This window comes from Carassius carassius, chromosome 23 (assembly GCF_963082965.1).
Source record: "Carassius carassius chromosome 23, fCarCar2.1, whole genome shotgun sequence".
In the NCBI taxonomy this organism is placed as follows: Eukaryota; Metazoa; Chordata; class Actinopteri; order Cypriniformes; family Cyprinidae; genus Carassius; species Carassius carassius.
The window spans coordinates 29,010,265-29,025,816 of NC_081777.1; the positions used below are offsets into that span (position 1 = coordinate 29,010,265).

Below are 15,552 nucleotides of genomic sequence, written 5' to 3' on the forward strand. Positions count from 1 at the left end.
CAGACTTTTAAACTTGCCGGTGCAGTTTCAAGCGCCTCTCACTGCTCTGCACCTGCGTTTCTGTCTCTGACCGAAAACGCGTTGTAGAAACGCGTTGGCTTAGTACTTTTTGTCCCTCTCTGCTATTATAGTTTTGCAAGATGGCGGAACTACATGGAAGCCTCCGTCGACCTACCCGTCCCATGTATATAAAGATAATAAATTCTTAATTTACGAGGATTAGTTTAAACATTGGCATAGGTATTTGTACACCATTGAGGGCATATTTATGAATAAAAATATTGATTTTAGATAATAAAATACCTAAAAAGTTACTTATTGTCCCTTTAAAACACCCACAAATGTAGCAGAAAACATAGCAGAGTCATGTTTGCATTTTCTTTTTCCACTGGTCATTAATTCTAACCTTAAAATCAGGATTAGGTGTAAAATAATGTCTTCAGTTCACTGATTAAGTGATAATACAAGATGACTTCACCTTACTGTCAAAAGCAAAAATGCAACGAAATGCACATATTTTGTGAGAAAGCGTGACATGCTAGAGCAAAACAGCCACTATTTTTGGAATCAGCGCCTCAAGATTAGTAAGAAACAAGTATTGAATTTCATTCAGCAAATAAAAGGACATGCATATGAGGGGAGTTAATTATCCAAATCACAGCAGTAGGGCGTTAGCGTCGCCCGCTTCCCCCCACTCAAACCGCGCTGTATGTATGTATATATGTGTGCCGTGTTTTGACGCCTGCATGCTCTGTGGCATGGCCTTGTCGTGTGTTTCCGCACCAGAGGGCCGTGAGAGTGCAGCAGGCCAGGCTGATAACGCTTCCTGCTTCTGGCTGTTTCTAAACTAGGTGTCAATTCACAACAGGCTCCAAACGTACCAACTCAGCTCTCCTCTGGCCCCACCCAGCGCTCAGCAACACCTGGCCGTCCTGCCTAGCCCCGCCCCCGGCTCTGCCCTCACCATCTCCCCCGACACCCTGATCCAGTGCCAGCAGATCGTGAAGGTGATCGTCGTAGACTCTGCTGGGCGTGGCCATGTGGAGGCATTCCTCAGCCACAACCCCGCCCATCGCCTCATCCAATCGGCTGTCTCCACGCCAACCAGGTCAAGGGAGGCAGGCAAACAGCAGCAGCCGCCCCTCCCTCCCCCGCCACCTCCTTATCATCACCCGCATCAGTTTTGCCCCCCGACCCCTCCGCCTCCACGCCACCTGCTGAGGCAACGCAGGTACTCCAGCGGGACACGCAGCCTAGTCTGAACAACACACAGATTGGTTAACAGCTGTTAAAGGGACGGTTCACCTAAAAAGAACATTCTGTCTTCATTTAATCAATCCCCTGTTGTTCCAAATCCATATGTGACCCTGGATCACAAAAACAGTCATAAGAATCCATTTTTAAATTGAGATTTATATTGCATCATATCATAAGCTTTCCATTGATGTATGGTTTATTAGGATCAGACAATATTTGGCCGAGATACAACTATTTGAAAATCTAGAATCTAAAGGGTGCAAAATAATATAAATATTGAGAAAATCGCCTTTAAAGTTGTCCAAATGAAGTTCTTAGCAATGCATATTATTAATCAAAAATAAAGTTTTGATATATTTATGGTAGGAAATGTACAAAATATCTTTATGGAACATTTTATTTTTGGCATAAAAGAAAAAATTATCACTTCGACCCATACAATGTATTGTGGGCTATTTCTATAAATATACCCATGCTACTTATGACTGGTTTTGTGCTCCAAGTTCACAAATGCTATTTTTTCAGAACACAAAACATTTTGAATAATCTTTACACAGCTTTTTTTCAATACTAAGACAATTTATAGTTTAAAAAACACCATAAAAAACACAATTTAATGCAATCTGTACAATTTGTGGACTCTGAAGTCCTCTAAAGCCATATGTAATTTAATGTCCATAAAATTTATGTACTAAAATGACTTCCACAGAAACATTAAGATGCATAAATTTTTTTAATGAAAAGAACAAAACAAAACAAAAAAACTGCCCAGTGCAGTAAGACAAAATTTACTTGTCTGTGAATACAAAGTCTTAAATTAATATTTTATTTAGTGTTTCAAGAAAATTTATTTGATTTCATCAATATTTATTTTAACTGGAATGTAAGTAAAAAATAGACAAAAAATATTTGTTAAGATTAGGATATTTTGCAGTTTATGAAGTGTGAATTGGCCAGTGTTATTTTGTATTATTTATATACTATTATAATGAAAGTGACGTGACATACAGCCAAGTATGGTGACCCATACTCAGAATTCATGCTCTGCATTTAACCCATCCAAAGTGCACACACACACAGCAGTGAACACACACACACAGTGAACACACACCCAGAGCAGTGGGCAGCCATTTATGCTGCAGTGCCAGTGGGGAGCAGTTGGGGGTTAGGTGCCTTGCTCAAGGGCACCTCAGCTGTGGTATTGTGGGTGGAGAGAGTGCTGTACGTTCACTCCCCCCACCTACAATTCCTGCTGGCCCAAGACTCGAACTCACAACCTTTGGATTACAAGTCCAAATCTCTAACCATTATGCCACGACTTCCTCTAATGTTTATTCATATTTTACATTTGCTTTAAGTTATTTGCTTTTGTATTTGTATTGTTTTTAAAATATTCTATTTAGTTTTATTTTAGTTTTAGTCATTTTAGCACTTCAATTTTATTTCAGTAAGTTGACAAGGCAACATTTCTATATTTGAACATTTAATATCTTTGTTTAAATTTTATGTAATATTTACATTTGAAAAAAAAAATTCACTGTCAAGTGTCACTGCAGGGAAAAGAGCTGTATAAACATTGTTCAAACATTCTGTTTTTTTTTGTTCTGTGGACCCTAACCCATTGCTTTAAAACTAAACTATCATGTACACTCTTTCTGATTACACAAAATAGCACAAGCAGCCCGATCTGAACTGTTGGGCTCACGTCGCTCTAAAGAAGCTACACTTAGAATTGTTAGGTCCTCATGGCCTTAAAGTGTGTATTTAAAGTGAGTAGATGTATAGTATTTTTTTAAGAGGGATTTTTTTTTTCTCAGATCTTTTCTTCATGCCCCCGTATACAAATGAAATATCTATATATTTTGATTTCTCTTTAAATACAAATGTTGTGTGTTGCTCCGACCTGAACTACAATAGATGGATGTAGTGTAGAGGGAGTGCTGTGAAGGTTAATTTGTTTCTACACACCACCACCATAATATAATGTTCGAAATTCTATAAATGTTCACATTGTGTTTTGTATGGAAATAGAAAATCACCACCCTCTTTCAAAGGTCTCACCTGTTAAAGCCTGAAAACGAAATCAAATTTCAGTATCTGAATATAAATCATACCTCGCAGCATTTCTGAAAACAAATGCAAAAAGTAAAATAACTAGGTTAGAAAAGAGAACACCCCCTTGAGTTGGTTTAGATGCAGCAAATAACGATTTGCACCCACAAGTCACTGCAGTACGCATCCTGAACTAAACAAAAGTAACCAACTGTATCAGGAGGCGGATCAAGTGACATCTACTGCACATTTGCATAAATTTAACCTCAACTTTGCTCTTTATTCAAATGGCCTGAAATACTGAAAATGAATGACAAATTGCTGCAATTCAAATCATCATTCAGGGAATTATTCCAGCTATGTTGTGAATGTCCTCAACCAATGGTTTTGGTAGAAATTTAGGTCAGGACGTGGCAACTAAAGAATTTCTAACTTCCAAGATAAAAGCTGCAGATTTTGTCTGTATTTGGCATCATCTGCTTACTTTCTTATCCTGTCAAGAGCCCAAGTGTCAGCTGCTGAGAAATTTAGGACGCTGTCATCCCGTGTGGAGGAAGCGCTTGATCTTGAGAGCCGTGCACCTTGTACCTAATGAGGGTGTTGACTGAGCTCCATAAACCCTTTAAAACGTTTGGATACTCGGCTCCTGACTTGTGCCTTCTCATAAAAGTATCCTAATGTCCTTTAAAAAGCACATTTTGGTCCAATGTGAATTGCTAATATGTGCTGTAACCCTTTTCCATATAGTACTTGCTAGAAATAGGAGGTTTCCTGAATTTCTACATTTATTTAAATTTCATTATTGTCCACAAATTCTGATTAGTTTAACCTAACTAGTGTTTTTATGGAACAAAATGTTTAAATAATAACTTTTATTTACAGCACCCTGCTTGAAAGTGTTAGTCCATTTTCATTCAGATAGTCCGAAATGTGATATATTTTCACATACATTCACACTGAATGTACATCAGGTATATATTATTATTAAATATTACATCTGTTAATATTTGTAAATGAGTAAAAATTAAAGGAATAGTACACTCAAAAATGAAAATTTGCATAAACTTATCTACATCTTGGATGTCCTCAGGGTGATTGTTTCAGAATAAATTTGGAGATATTTAACATTACATCACTTGCTCACCAATGGATCCTCTGCAGTGAATGGGTGCCGTCAGAATGAGAGTCCAAACAGCTGATAAAAACATCACAATAATCCACACGATTATCCATCAATTAACATCTTGTGAAGTAAAAATCTTTGTATTTGTAGGAAGCAAACACATCATTAAGGCTTTTTGAACAGTCCTCTACGATATTGATTTCTCCAAAGAAATCAGGAGAGAAATATACACAGATCAAAGAGTTCTGAACAAATGTGTAGGTGGATTTTGGTGTTCGATTTTAAACTTGTATTTTGGCCGGAAGTTTAAAGTTAAAAAGCCTTCATTCAAATCTAAAGCCTTCTCCAAATCTGTTCTGATCTCATCTACATCTTTGGGTGGCCTGAGGGTGAGTACATTTTCAGCAGATTTACATTTTTAGGTGAACTATTCCATTAAAAAAAGTCTTTGCACATTTTTTCTTTCTTTGCTTAAGCTTTTTCTTTAAAACAACTTTTTACAGCAACAAATAGAGAATTTTGAAAGAGGGTGGTGAGATAGTTTACCAGCTAGAGCCAGGGGTTGGCTTTCACCCAATTAATCATCCTGAATCAATCTTTTTATTGTGTCTGGTCCTCTAGAGCGACTCTGTAGCGTGTTACTGTGATCAAGCCTGGTGCTCAGGTAGCTTCATGTGAAAACCAGGTGCACATCAAACCTCTGAGAAAATATCACATGTTGTATACTACAAGGCTATGACTGATAAATTGTATATTTTTAAAAAGATATCACTAAAAATGTTTATTAAAATCTTTTGGTGGGGGGGGGTTTGTGCTTTAAAATGATCTGGTGGATTATGTTTGTGTTTGCCTCTTAGAATTCATGTTTTCTGTACCGCATGTCATAAGAGATTCATATGTTTCTGTGCAGATATCTATAAAGAGCTTTTATCAGGAGTATATCTCAGATGTTCAACACTAATATTTATGTTTCTATTTACTTCGTTCAGTTTTGAATCACAAAACTAGTTTTGAATTATAAGAATCTACATATCTGTTTTTTTTTCAAGGCATTATTGGAAATTATGTCATTCTGTGCTTAGACACAGAAATTACTGAAAAGCAGCAAAAAATGTATTTATACATCTATTTATTCATACAGAGTAGGAGAATGCAAAGCTTTATTGTATAGTTTGCACAGCTGTTTATTCATTAAGATGCGCTGATCAATTACAGTCTTTTCTTTGTGCACACCTGCTCTGACATGTTGATGAGACCGTTCAATTCATGTACGCTCCTTAACCATGCATCACATCAGCCAGAAACTGTACATTTGCTAGGTTAAATTAGTAGGTAGTGACATATTTGTTTCTGAGAACATAGCGACACATTTAATCCCAGCTAGGGGCCGTATTCTGACTGTGAAGTTGTGAAACTGCACTACATTTTTGAGAAAATGCATCATAAACTCCATCCTTGAGTCCATGCTTTTAGTCTAACATGAACTTCTTTACTTCAGTTTCAAACTCCCCGAAGTTCATTTAAAAAAAAAAAAAAAAGCTAAAAGTATCTATCTGAAAAGAAAATGCTGAATTTCATGTATAATTTCTCAAAATATGGCCTTGTGATTGTTAAAGCAATGGTCCCATCTAATAGGTTTTTACAATCTATATTTGTATTGAGCACTATTATGAAGTTTTATATAGTGTAAAGACACTTGATACATTCAAATTCATATACTGTATATGCAATGTCACTTAATCATATCTCAACAATCATTAAACGTATGGAAAATAGAATAGAAATTGTGTGTGTGTGTTTGTGTTTCAGTACCAGTGGGCTTAAATATCACAATGGCATTAAAGACTGCAATCAGCAGGCTGTTACATAATATAGAAAAATCTATTGTTCCGCTAGACGTTCTCAAATACTATTGACTGGATCTGTTAGTGGGAAGTCGTGGCCTAATGGTTAGAGAGTCGGACTCCCAATCGAAAGGTTGTGAGTTCGAGTCCCGGGCCGGCAGGAATTGTGGGTGGGGTTGTGGGAGTGCATGTACAGTTCTCTCTCCACCTTCAATGCCACGACTTAGGTGCACTTGAGCAAGGCATCGAACCCCCAACTGCTCCCCGGGCGCCGCAGCATAAATGGCTGCCCACTGCTCCGGGTGTGTGCTCACAGTGTGTGTGTGTGTTCACTGCTCTGTGTGTGTGCATTTCAGATGGGTTAAATGCAGAGCACAAATTCTGAGTATGGGTAACCATACTTGGCTGAATGTCACTTCACTTTAAATGTGACTGGCATATTGATTAAACTTGACATTCACGTGTTGATTCACAAATCAATACTAATTATAAACATTATAATCATTAACAACTCCATTTATCAAAAGCTCAGTTAGAAGTGAGATTAGCTGGAGTTTCATCCATGTTTCACATTAGAAAATTTTGAAGAAAAATTATGACAATTACATATACATATATATATATACCTATAAGTCGCACTTTTTTTCATAGTTTGGCAGCTCCTGCGACTTATAGTCAGGTGCGATTTATTTATTAAAAATTAATATGACATGAACCAAGAGAAATGAACTAAGACAAATGAACCAAGAGAAAACATTACCGTCTCCAGCAGTATAGAGCGCCCTCTCGCGGCTGTAGACGGTAATGTTTTCTCTTGGTTCTAAATAAATGCGACTTATATTTTTTTTCCTCATCATGACGTATTTTTGGACTGATGCGACTTATAGTCCGAATATATATATATATATATAAACAGATCATATTTTAAATAAAAAGTTTTTTTGGTTTTTGGTCAGTACGATTTTCTTTAAATATAGTAATACGAAAAGTTCATGCAAATTAAAAGCAAAAAAGATAAAGCAACAGATAAAAACATTTACTAAATTCTCAAATAAATTATATTTAATATTTGAATGTATGATCAAATAAATATTGTCTCAAACAATATTTCACAAAAAATAAAACGACTGACCTCAAACTTTTGACCTTTAGAACTATTTTCCTATCCACATGTAATAAATATAAAACAGTATATATATTTACATCTCTGACCTCATATCAGTTCAATTCTATATTAAATACATTGTGGAAGATTTTTTTGTTGCTGCTGTTGTCTCATACCTAACAACACTTCTCAATTATGGTAAAATCATAGTAAGACACAGTCTCTCATGGCTTATTGCTTTATTTTAACCCCCAAACATCCCCTATACCTGAATATTCCTCTCAAAAAGGACCTTGTGTTCTTCCAGCATCCTCCCTTTGTTTCAGTGCTCCCAAGCTTCAGTGCTGCTCTCCAGGGTCCTGAATTGCTGCTTTCACACCGGATGCTCTCACTCTTCAAAGCAACCACAGAGAATGACAGTCCATGCACTCTGGGGTGCTCATGAATGCCAATGAATACGAGCCTCTGTAATGATTTCAACAATCAGATATTTTGTAAACCTTATGTTAACAGTTCTGATTTTTTTCTGACTACATAATTTCTATTAATGTAACCATTTAAAGAGAGAGAGAGAGATTTACTCACCCTCATGTCATTCCAAAATCATGACTTTCATTCTTCTGTTTATCACAAAAGATGAATAAACAGATCAGTCTTTTCAAATATAAAAAGTGAATGAGGACCGGTGCTGTAAAGCTCCAAAATAACAAAAACCTTCAGTAAAGCATTATAAACATACCTTAAATACTTGTACTCTACATTCTGAAGTCATACAACAGCTGTTTGTGAAGCACAGATCATGATTTAAGATACTATTCAATGAAAATCATGAGTCAAAAAATCTGCTATGATCTTCAGAAGAAAACAATATTTATATATTTATTTCCAAACACAAATACTGTTGAATTCCAAACACACACACAACAAAACCATATGTCATCTGACACTCATTTGGCTTCATAATAACTTATGCAAAAGATAAGTTCTGAAAGAGCTTAACAATTTTGAGATGACAGATTTCCACTCACTCAGTTCTTCTTTAACACGAAAATATGGATAAAGCACATATAAGACAAATCAACGACTTGTCAAGCTATCATTTACAAATTAATGAACATATAAAGTGTGTTATCTCACTCTGCATCAGCTTTAGGATAAGTTAGTGGAAGGTCAGTGGGTAGCAAAACAAAAGCAGTCCGACTGAATAAATGACAAAGCACCATTGTCTGAAACTTCAGAGATGATTACTGTATGAATAGATGCGGTGTTAAAAAATACCTTTCAAACTTCACAGCTCCTGATTAGAAAAACATTCGCCATAGACATAAACAAGACATTATCTTCCGTATGAAATAAGCACAGTTTTCTCTCATTATGGGTAAATTATCGCTCATGTCAGACCTCTAGCTAGTCATATCTAGACTAGCATGTCTAATGTCCCATTCACACCAAGAATGATAACTATATGGTGGTTTTAAAAGTTTAAAATCAGACCACAGCAATAATAATGACGGCGTGGAAAATATCGTTGGGATCGATTGTAGGGCATTTTTTCCAGCTGATAAACCATAAAAATCCAACCGACTGTAAAGCATGTGCTCCAAATAACGTTATACGTCCTGCTGTTTGGATGTGTCTAGTTCACACGATAACCTAACTTTAATTAACAATTAGGTTTTTAACTGAGAAACTGTATATTTAGAACCGCTTTCAGAACAATTATTTCCAGTTAATGAATGTTAAAACAATGACGGCCCATCGCAATCGATCCGACATTGTAGAGCTCGAGCATTTAACGTGGTAGACCACAATTACTGGAGCGCGCGTTTATAATAAACAGAACATTCCTGGACGCTAATATAGTTCATATTGTTATTTTTGTGAATGGGCCTTAAAAGAATAGCGATTTTCCCACAGAACATCACTGCAGTGCTTAGAATAAACACAACGTTACTCGTTACAACGTTACTTGATGTGGAGTTATAGATATGTTATAGTTTATAATTTCCATTCTTGGTGTAAGGATATGTCCTATGTATGCAAATAAATTACTGTTCTGTTTAAAAATATCTCATCATTTTTCCAAATAAAATAAAAATTTACCAAAAGAATCATTAAGAGAACCATTTAGGAAAAAATCCTTATGATTCTCATCCCTAATAACTGCATTAAAAATACATTTGACTACAGGACATAAAAGCCCTATCATTTCTCACTCCTGACTGCTGAATATTCCTACTTCCTTAAGAAACAGGCATATTTTTAGAGTTTGAACCATTTGAGTCCATAAGTATGTGGTGTACCACTTTCTAGGGAGAGATAAAATAATTACAGAAGTTGGACAAGAACTTTAGAAAAAACTTTGATGGATGAGGCTGTCTGGTTGATGCAAATGAGAGGTTGAGAGACAGAGACAATCCATTCAGGCGAGAATATTCCAGTTTGCTATTGTATTCCTCGTTTATCCTTAGCTCAGGGTGTTTGGCCCCAGGGTCCAAAGTCCCAGCATCTGGATTTTTAATGAGTGTCTCCTCACAACCACCAGACTGACAGGAACAGTGTCCCTGTTACATCGTCGTCTCTTCCCATTCCAATTCTACATCACCTGAGAGAACAAACATGACAAAATACATTTCCACCAAGACAAAACAGCAGAATGACAGAGATCTTTAACCACCAGCCTTCACTGCACAAGTCACTGAATGTAGGCTGTATTTTACCCTCCATTGCATCCAATGAGTCCATCTTCTCCAGAGCAGAGTAATTTACAAACCATATGGACTGACTGTTTCCTTTTGCAGACAGCAGATCCAGAGTGCTTTGATGCAGAAACATGTACTGAGCCTGAGAGAGAGAGGCAGAAACAAACATCTGAACAAGAGAACATGATCATCTCACACAAGTCTACAGAGACTGAACAATTTTTGCAATATATTCAGTTTTTAAATAGGTTTACCAGGTTTTGCACCATGCACATCCTCTCACTGCGTAGCTCTGCGACCAGGCCATATATATCCACAAAATCATGATCCCTCACATGTTGAATGAGATGATCCAGGGCTACAAACACTCCAGTCCTGCCCACACCAGCACTGCACATACACACATTACATACATGTGTATACAATTTACATTTATGTAAAACTAAGACCATGAAGGATAATGTGTCACTTGAAATAAATCCTAACACATACTGTATCATAAATCTTATTATGTACTGAAATAACTAGATTCAAAAACTGAAAAATAAAAAAATAAAAACTACATATAAAGCAACTAATAAAAATTAAAACAACATCAACAAAATTATAATCACTTTCAAACTGAAATGAATATATATATTAAATATACTTTATATTATATAAACTATAGTAGTATCTTAATAAAATAACACTGGCCAGTGCAATTGAAGCTTGTAAAATAAAAAAAATAAAAATAGTAATTGTGAGAGTTTAAATTAAAAAATATCTATGAGACGAGTATAGAAACTGAGAGAATTCTAAGAAATAAAGTTGCAATTATGAGATATAAATTAGTCTGCAAGATATAAAATCAATTAGCCAGAGGCCTAACTGAGAGATATAAATCAGTTGTGAGATATAAAGTCACATTGTAAAATACACCAAAGAAAAAAAAAAGTCACAGTTGTGTGATATGAAGATGCAATTAGCTTTTTCTTTCAACTTTGAAGCAAAAATGGATCCTATGCAGCTCAGACTCAAACATAAAGATGCACCAGTAGCTCACTGTAGAGAAGAGCCTGAAGACGTCCTGTTAATCTAATGGGCAGATATACGCACCTGCAGTGGACCACGATGGTTGTGTTGTCATGGCCTCTGTGTGAGCGAACCGCTTTGACAAACTGAATGAGTGTAGAGCTGGACTCCGGAACGCCGTGTTCTGGCCATGAGGTGTAGTTAAAATGATGAACAATCATGTAGCTTCCGTGCTGGAGAGAGAAAGACAGAGAGGAAGGGCTAAATGTGTCCTTGGGGACTAATTATCTATTCATCTAACCACCCACATCTGTATGTGTTGTGCATTTTTGGACTCGTATAAAACCACTGATATACTCAAGTATGCAGAACTGACTACATAATCAGCAAATGCAAGCATGCGGCCACATGATGCATCTATTTCTGTGGCAGTAAAAAATCTCAATACTTCTGGGAATGACACAGTTTTCTTTAAATTAAACTGGATGCCATATAACTAGACAAGTTAATGCAACTAGCTAGCAATAAAATTGAAAATGTTTTACCCTCTCCACTCTTAGCGCCCGGATCGTCCAATCAGGATGCACATCTTCTGTGAGTTTAGTGATTATGATATCAGCAAAAACAGTGACGGGTTTATTGTCCTCTGGCCAGTACTGATGACAGCGGATCTGAAACATACAGCCACATTACATTTACAGTTTATCATTATAATGCATATATTTCAACAAATCACTGTCAGATATTTAATGAATTTTATTTACGTTTCATTGTTATCATTTAACAGATGCTTTTATCCAAAGCGAATTACAAACGAGGACAATGGAAGCAATCAGAGTACATATTACACATACTCTTAAGTGTAAAAAAGTGTAAAAAGTTGAAATAAATCATGTAAAATTAATAAATAACCAAAATAAATAAATACAAAATGTAATTAATTAAGAAATATCAAATTTCACATTATTACTGTTTTTATTTTACTTTCTAAAGCCTGGCTGGAAATCACATTTATTATTATAATATATTATATATATTACAATATATTATTATATTTAAACCCACAAATTTTACATTTATCTTTAGGTTCACACATGAAACAACATTGTAATGGGGGGTAGAAACTTTATAGAAAGTAAGTATTTTATATATATTTAGAATATTTATGTATTTATATTTATCTAAAATAGTTTTATACATTAAATAAAAAAAATACAAAAAGTCTATTTTTTCTCTGTATAAATGAGTTTATATACTTTTAATTAACATATTAAATCCATTTACACAGTGAAAAATATAAATATAATAAATATATCTGCTTTTATATTTTATGAATTACGTGACTCATAAAGACATTATGATATTTGATATGATATGATATGATATTTATGAGTCCATGGCATCAAAACTAGAGAAAAAAACTGCTCTTTGCAGGATTCCAATCATTCTTCTACGACATCAGACTGTAAAACCTTAGAACACATTTTTAAGATTATATATAAGAGTATATACAGTCAAACCAAAATTTATTCAGACACCTTCAGCATTTCTAGCATTATCACAGTTTATTTGCTATAGTTTAGAAAATGGTAATAAAATATGACAAGAACTTAAACTTAGTTCTTAAACTTAGAGTTAAACTGTTTCAGAACAAATTAATCTTGATAATGTGGTATTGATATTAACTATATGGCTCAGCGTTACCATCTGGGCAGAACTATTGTTCCAGCCACCAAAGAGAGATTCGCAAATAACCTTCCTGGTTTATCTCAACTGCTATTTGTACCCAAAAATACACATGAACTATACGAAATGACTGACAACATGGGCACTATTTTCTCTAATACATTAGAAGCTGTTGCCCCCATCAAATTGAAAAAGGTTAGAGAAAAATGTACGGTGCAATGGTATAACAGTAATACACACTCTCTCAAGAAAGAAGTTTTTCTTGATCTTAGTGCTGCGTTCGACACCATAGATCACAACATACTCATAGATAGATTACAAAACTATACAGGTATTCAAGTGCAGGCTCTAAGATGGTTTAGATCCTACCCGTCTGATCGCTACCATTTTGTTTAGTTAAATGGGGAGTCATCTCATTTATCACCAGTAAAATATGGAGTGCCACAAGGATCTGTCCTAGGTCCCCTTCCATTTTCAGTATGCATGTTGCCCCTTGGTAATATTTTTAGAAAATACGGGATTAGTTTCCACTGTTATGCTGATGATACTGCTATATAGCTCAACGAGACCAGATGAAACTTCTAAATTATCTAAGCTAACAGAGTGTGTAAAAAATGTAAAAGATTGGATGACCAATAATTTTCTCCTATTAAATTAGGATAAGACAGAGATATTAATTATTGGACCAAAAAATAGTACAAAGAATCTTGTAGATTACAATTTGCAACTAGACTGATGTACTGTCACTTCCTCTACAGTCAAAAATCTGGGTGTTATATAAGACAGCAACTTGTCTTTTGAAAACCATATTTCCCATGTTACAAAAACTGCATTTTTCCATCTTAGAAACATTACCAAGCTACGAAACATGTTGTCTGTTTCTGATGCAGAAAAGCTAGTTCATGCATTCATGACCTCTAGACTGGACTATTTTAACGCACTTCTAGGTGGTTGTCCTGCTTCTTCAATAAACAAGCTACAGGTAGTCCAAAATGCAGCGGCTATAGTCCTTACCAGGTCAAGAAAATATGATCATATTACCCTAATTTTACAGTCTCTGCACTGGCTACCTATTAAGTTCCGTATCAGTTACAAATTATCATTAATTACCTACAAGGCCCTAAATGGTTTAGCTCCTGCGTACCTAACTAGCCTTCTACCACGCTACAATCCATCACGCTCCCTAAGGTCACAAAACGCTGGACTTTTGGTAGTTCCTAGGATAGCAAAGTCTACTAAAGGAGGTAGAGCTTTTTCACATTTGGCTCACAAACTCTGTAATAGCCTTCCTGATAATGTTCGGGGTTCAGACATACTCTCTCTGTTTAAATCTAGATTAAAAACGCATCTCTTTCGCCATGCATTCGAATAATACATCTCATAATTTGTGACTGCAGTTGCATCTGATCAAATGTGCATTCTTATTCTTTAGCTTGGGTTAAACTAATTAATTTTACTTTGTTGGAACAGCAGCTATGCTTATGTCTCTATTTGTTTCTCTGTTTTGCATGTAACAAGCTCCAGTCTGGATCCAGAACACCTGAGAAGACATGATGCTGACTCCTCAGAGGACCCCAGATGATGCTAACCCTGAATCAACAAACAGAACTAACAAATATTTCTACAAGTGTGACTGCATCACATAATAATTACTGTTAATAATGTTTATCGTCTGGCTGACTACGTCTTGTATTCATTTTCTAAAAAATCCTGTCATACGCGCACAAACTGACAGTCACCACTTATAAGCTACTACTAAATATTGTAGAAACGTAATTTTCTGTAAAGTTACGTTGTAATGATTTGTATTGTAAAAAGCATTATACAAATAAACTTGAATTGAAAAAACTTGTCAGATAATGTCAGATAACTTTGATAGAAAGGTATGTAATGAATTAGGCTGAAAGCTGTCAGCTTTTTAAGTACACAATTAGATAATATCAATTTACCAAGCAATGCTTAATTTTGTTCAGTATGTGGTGTAAAAAGATCGCATTAGCAATTAAAGACAAAACACTTAAGCAAAAACATGGTCAGGTCAAAGTGTCTGAATCATTTTTGGTCAATATTTACTTGTAGTCCACTGTATGAAGAATTTTTAGGTATAATATGACACAGTTTAATTTAATTTACTATACTCACTTACATAAATGAACTATATTGTCCTGCACCCACTAGTAAAAAGATAACAAAAATTATACCTGGTCTGAATAATCTTTGGATTGGCTGTACAAACATATATCTAATTGGCTACATTGTTTTGTTTGATCACACACATACACACCCGGCCCTTCTCAAAGCACTGGGTGAGCATGACGATGGTTTTGGTCCCCGTCTCCCAAATCATCCTCCAGAAGTCTGCGACGGTGCTAGGCAGAGGACCCTGAGTGGCTATAAACTCATTAGGACACAGATAGCCCTGAGACACAGAGACAAGACACAGAACAAGAGCTTAGGCCAATTCAATTAAAGTTGAGCCACAGTATAAAAGAGAGAGACAGCTGATATGTGGGCTGATCTGGAGCGCTTACGGAGACGAAGCTGGCATTGATGTAGTCAGACCCCGGCATTCCTGGCTCAGACAGTAACTTCACTCTGTTATTGTTATCTAAAAAAGTTAAAAGAATGTTTATACAAAGAAATTATTATCTCAGAAATTACAATTGTCATCATACCCTCATGTCGTTCAGAACCTTCATGACTTTCTCGGAACAAAAATAAAACATTCTGAATAACAGAGCTTCCCTTTTCCATATAATAGGCATATTG

At 35.6% G+C, this 15,552-nt stretch overlaps 2 protein-coding genes across 4 annotated transcripts in view; one reads left to right on the forward strand and one right to left on the reverse strand.

Annotated features, from left to right (window-relative positions):
* LOC132101721 (IQ motif and SEC7 domain-containing protein 3-like) overlaps positions 1-2,389 on the forward strand; it is a 31,601-nt gene extending 29,212 nt beyond the window's left edge. Inside the window, exon 15 of one of the 3 annotated variants that reach the window (XM_059506873.1) lies at positions 852-2,389. In XM_059506873.1, coding sequence (XP_059362856.1) covers positions 852-1,262 — 411 coding nt within the window. In that variant the 3' untranslated portion in view covers positions 1,263-2,389. The remainder of the gene's footprint in view (positions 1-851) is intronic. The other 2 variants (XM_059506874.1, XM_059506875.1) reach the window with 2 other exon arrangements.
* Positions 2,390-9,293: 6,904 nt separating this feature from the next.
* Positions 9,294-15,552, reverse strand: part of ptprq (protein tyrosine phosphatase receptor type Q) — a 53,162-nt gene continuing 46,903 nt past the window's right edge. Inside the window, exons 37-43 of the mRNA XM_059506877.1 lie at positions 15,315-15,391; positions 15,068-15,202; positions 11,643-11,768; positions 11,182-11,330; positions 10,338-10,473; positions 10,102-10,225; positions 9,294-9,986 (exon numbers count right to left, since the gene is read on the reverse strand). Of these exons, the coding sequence (XP_059362860.1) occupies positions 9,949-9,986; positions 10,102-10,225; positions 10,338-10,473; positions 11,182-11,330; positions 11,643-11,768; positions 15,068-15,202; positions 15,315-15,391 (785 nt within the window). The 3' untranslated portion in view covers positions 9,294-9,948. The remainder of the gene's footprint in view (positions 9,987-10,101; positions 10,226-10,337; positions 10,474-11,181; positions 11,331-11,642; positions 11,769-15,067; positions 15,203-15,314; positions 15,392-15,552) is intronic.